General features: G+C 59.9%; 2 protein-coding genes across 2 annotated transcripts in view; both read left to right on the top strand.

Moving 5' to 3' along the window:
- Positions 1–18: 18 nt before the first annotated feature.
- On the top strand, positions 19–2,500 carry SDRG_00598 (hypothetical protein). Its single transcript, XM_008606081.1, has 2 exons — positions 19–2,268; positions 2,327–2,500. The coding sequence occupies exons 1-2, from the start codon at positions 256–258 to the stop codon at positions 2,354–2,356; spliced, it is 2,043 nt and encodes a 680-aa protein (XP_008604303.1). The 5' UTR covers positions 19–255; the 3' UTR covers positions 2,357–2,500.
- Positions 2,501–2,692: 192 nt separating this feature from the next.
- The window catches only part of SDRG_00597 (hypothetical protein), a gene marked incomplete at its 3' end in the record, with an annotated part of 2,647 nt that continues 2,157 nt past the window's right edge, over positions 2,693–3,182 (top strand). Inside the window, exon 1 of the mRNA XM_008606080.1 lies at positions 2,693–3,152. Coding sequence (XP_008604302.1) covers positions 2,706–3,152 — 447 coding nt within the window. The 5' untranslated portion in view covers positions 2,693–2,705. The remainder of the gene's footprint in view (positions 3,153–3,182) is intronic.

Raw genomic sequence — 3,182 nt, 5'->3', positions numbered from 1 at the left:
GGTGGTGAGCTGACGTTCACCAACGGCACCGACACGCAGGTGTTGACAGCGTCGCGGGAAGGCGTGCAGCTCTTTGCCTCATTCAATAAGATCACGAGTGCGCCAATCACATCCGGCCGTCGCGTGGCGCTTGTGTACGCCTTGACGTGCGACGCGCAGTCGTGGGTGCCGCCAGTGACCCGAGATGACGTCATCGAAGCTTTTGCAACGATCGCCCAAGACCCACCGGATGATGCTTGGCACATTGCGCGCGCGATGGATGCGGACTCGGTCTCGTTCTCGTTCGAGGGCCTTGGGCGCGTCGACAAGGCGCTCGTCGGCGTGCTTGCTGCCACAGGCGGCTACGACGTTACGCTTGTCGGCTTCAAGACGTATCGCGACGTATACGATTCCGATGACGCCGACGAATACGACTGGACGTCGGACGCGGCGCTATACGAAAACGAAATCATCCGCATCCCGTTCAGAGAATCGGGAAGCGCCCTCGACGTCGTCGTCCCGGGCCTCTTGGACCAGAGCGCCCACCACTTCCTCGGCCGCAAGCGCGTAGATGACGACTACGGGCTCAAGTGCCCCATGGCTGCGATTCTCTTTTGGCCCAAGCGCTTCCGCGTCACGATCGCACGCCCGTCGGGCGTCGTGTCTCTGCTGAAAGCGGCCATCGAAGACGGCAAGCTGGACGACCTCGGCCTCGGACTTCACGACTTCGTGCTCGGTGCGCTCACAACATTCGACGACAACACGAGCACGGCCCTCGATGCCGATGCGATGGGGCGTCTCTTGCTCCAGTACAAGGACGTCGAGCTCGTCAAGCGCTTCCTTCGGGATACGCTGCCCCTTTCTATCTCTGACAAAACCAACACGGCGCGATGCATCTACGAGAGCTTGGACACCTTTGGCTGGCCGACGCTACTGCCCTCAATCCAAAGTCTTCTGGCGCGCGCAGCCAAAGATTTTGGAGGCTTCAGTGCAATCTGCCCCCTACTTGCTAGCTTGGCGGGCCTCCCCTCGGAGCGTGACGCCGTGTGTCCGCCGTTGCGCCAGCCGTACACTGGTGAGTTTCTCAAGGCCTGTTGGCAGGCAGCTGTCCTGGAGCCCGCTTTCCGGCCGGGTGCCCACCCGACCCAGTACTCAATTCTCTTGGATTGGTACTTTGACGCTGTGCTACCGGCGCGCCCAAACGACAACTACCTCGGCAAGTGGCTACCAGCTCCGCTGCTCTTGCTTGTCGACAGCTTTGCGTATACGCGCGTCGTTGGCTCGCACTCGGCGCTCTCAGCGGCTCTACCGCCGTGGGATCAATTGAGGTATCTTCCCAGGGCCTTGTTGGCGGCCACTCAGTGCCAGCCATCGCTACCTCGAGCTCCGTACATCACCGCGGTCACGACCGCCATGAGCCTCAAGGCCATGCGCGGTTCTTTGAGCGCTCATGAGACTGCGACGCTGCTGCAGTACTTGGATGTCGTCGGCTGCGTCGATGCAAACCTCGTAGCAATGTGCCCAGCCTTGTCAGGTGGTATCGGCAACTTTCTTTGGGGCGTCCTCGAGTTCGTCAAGCGCGCGCCTCCACCGGCGGCAACTGCGGCTCTTATGATGCGCTTTCTGCTCGATTTGGCGCCGACGGTTCCGTGCACGCGCCGCGATTATTCTGGCAACAATGTCCCAATGATTGACGCACTCGCCGATCTTATCAGTGCCCTCGCGATGCTTTCGCCTGAAGCGGCGCTGCAGTGCGCGGCCGCCTGGCGCTCGGGGCTACCTCCGACACTCGACGCCGTCCGTGACATCCTCTACCCCTTAGTCGAGAAGCTACAGCGCCAGGAGTCGGATGTCCGCTTCCGTGAGCTGCTCGCGTACTTGGCCACCGAGTGCCGGGCAACTTTGGTCGATGGCGGCGCGCTCGCTCCGCTGCCTGCCTTTAAGGACTACGCTATCGCCGATGCCATTGATATGGACGCGACACACTGCGACCAGTGCGTTGCCTTTGTCCGCTTCCTTTGCACGGGCAACGCTACCGCAATGATCTACTGCAACTCCGACTGCAGCAAGATCAAGGCCGTTGTCGCCCGGCACCCGCACCGGCTCATCTTGACCCGCCAGGACAATGGCTATTCGTCGTACCTGGAGCTGCGCAAGCAGACGTGGCCCGGCATGGCGTCAGCGGACGACGCAGCAGCGCATCTGCGTCGCGAAGACGAGCGCCGCCAGGACGAGCAGCGTGTCAAGAAACTCACGGCGCTGCTCGCCGACCTCGCGCCTAAAGTCTCGGTACGTCCCGCACAACCATCCAAAGCACAATGCAGCTCAGTCTCATTCCTGTGGTTAGGGCTCGAAGCGACGCATGGAAGATGCGTAATTTGACTATGAATTTGTGCTGGTCGAGCTTTGTTGAGACCTAATAACGAGGGAATTCCACCATGCTCAATGTTCGAGTGGGGCAATACCGGTAGACGACTCGCCTGACTGCTGACCATTGGGAGTGGCGAGGCGGGTTAGCAACAACAGGACTAAATGCAAATGACTAACTAGCCTACTGTCGACTCATCGTGTCTATCGGGACGGCAAAATTCACTGCTTACCACGCCTGAAAGCACCACATGCGCTTGGTCACAACCAAAATTGGAACGTTACCCATCCCAATTTATCGAAAATGAACCGCCAGAACGCTGCACCTTTTGGTGTTTTAGACCACTCTACACCGACATATGGAAGTCACAGCTCTCTACGAAGACGCCTTTGACAAGCATCTCCGATCTCAGGCGTATGTCTATCGCACCCAACCGTCGTTTCGAGTGGCGCCAACCCTTGCTCTGGACGGCGTCGACGGTCCCCTCGCACACCCGTGGACATCGACACAAGAGCAGCAGCTCACGGCGATGTACACCAAGAAGGTTCCTGCGGACAAGCTCTCGATCCTCAACGCGGTGAAATGGAGCAAGTACCTCAAGCAAACCGCTCTTCCGGCCCTGCAGCGATCGCTCTACGTCAACTGCGATGTCTGTATCGTCTTGTCGCATCTCTGCGTCGACTCTGCCGAGACGACGCTGGCGCCGACGCCCGAGATCCCGCATGTCGTCGGGACGCTTCTCGTCTCTTTGCCGTCAACGTACGAGGGTGGTGAGCTGACGTTCACCAACGGCACCGACACGCAGGTGTTGACAGCGTCGCGGGAAGGCGTGCAG

Source organism: Saprolegnia diclina (assembly GCF_000281045.1).
Source record: "Saprolegnia diclina VS20 unplaced genomic scaffold supercont1.1, whole genome shotgun sequence".
Taxonomy (NCBI): Eukaryota; Oomycota; class Saprolegniomycetes; order Saprolegniales; family Saprolegniaceae; genus Saprolegnia; species Saprolegnia diclina.
The sequence above is the reverse complement of the archived record's forward strand: the minus strand, read 5'-3'. Positions and strand labels throughout refer to the sequence as shown.

What these genes read in the sequence shown, in the direction of transcription:
- SDRG_00598 (XM_008606081.1), top strand. Translation starts at nt 256, where the DNA reads ATGGATGCGGACTCGGTCTCGTTCTCGTTCGAGGGCCTTGGGCGCGTC. An exon ending in ACCTCGCGCCTAAAGTCTCG is followed by an intron (nt 2,269 to 2,326) that starts GTACGTCCCGCA and finishes TCCTGTGGTTAG; the next exon opens with GGCTCGAAGCGACGCATGGA.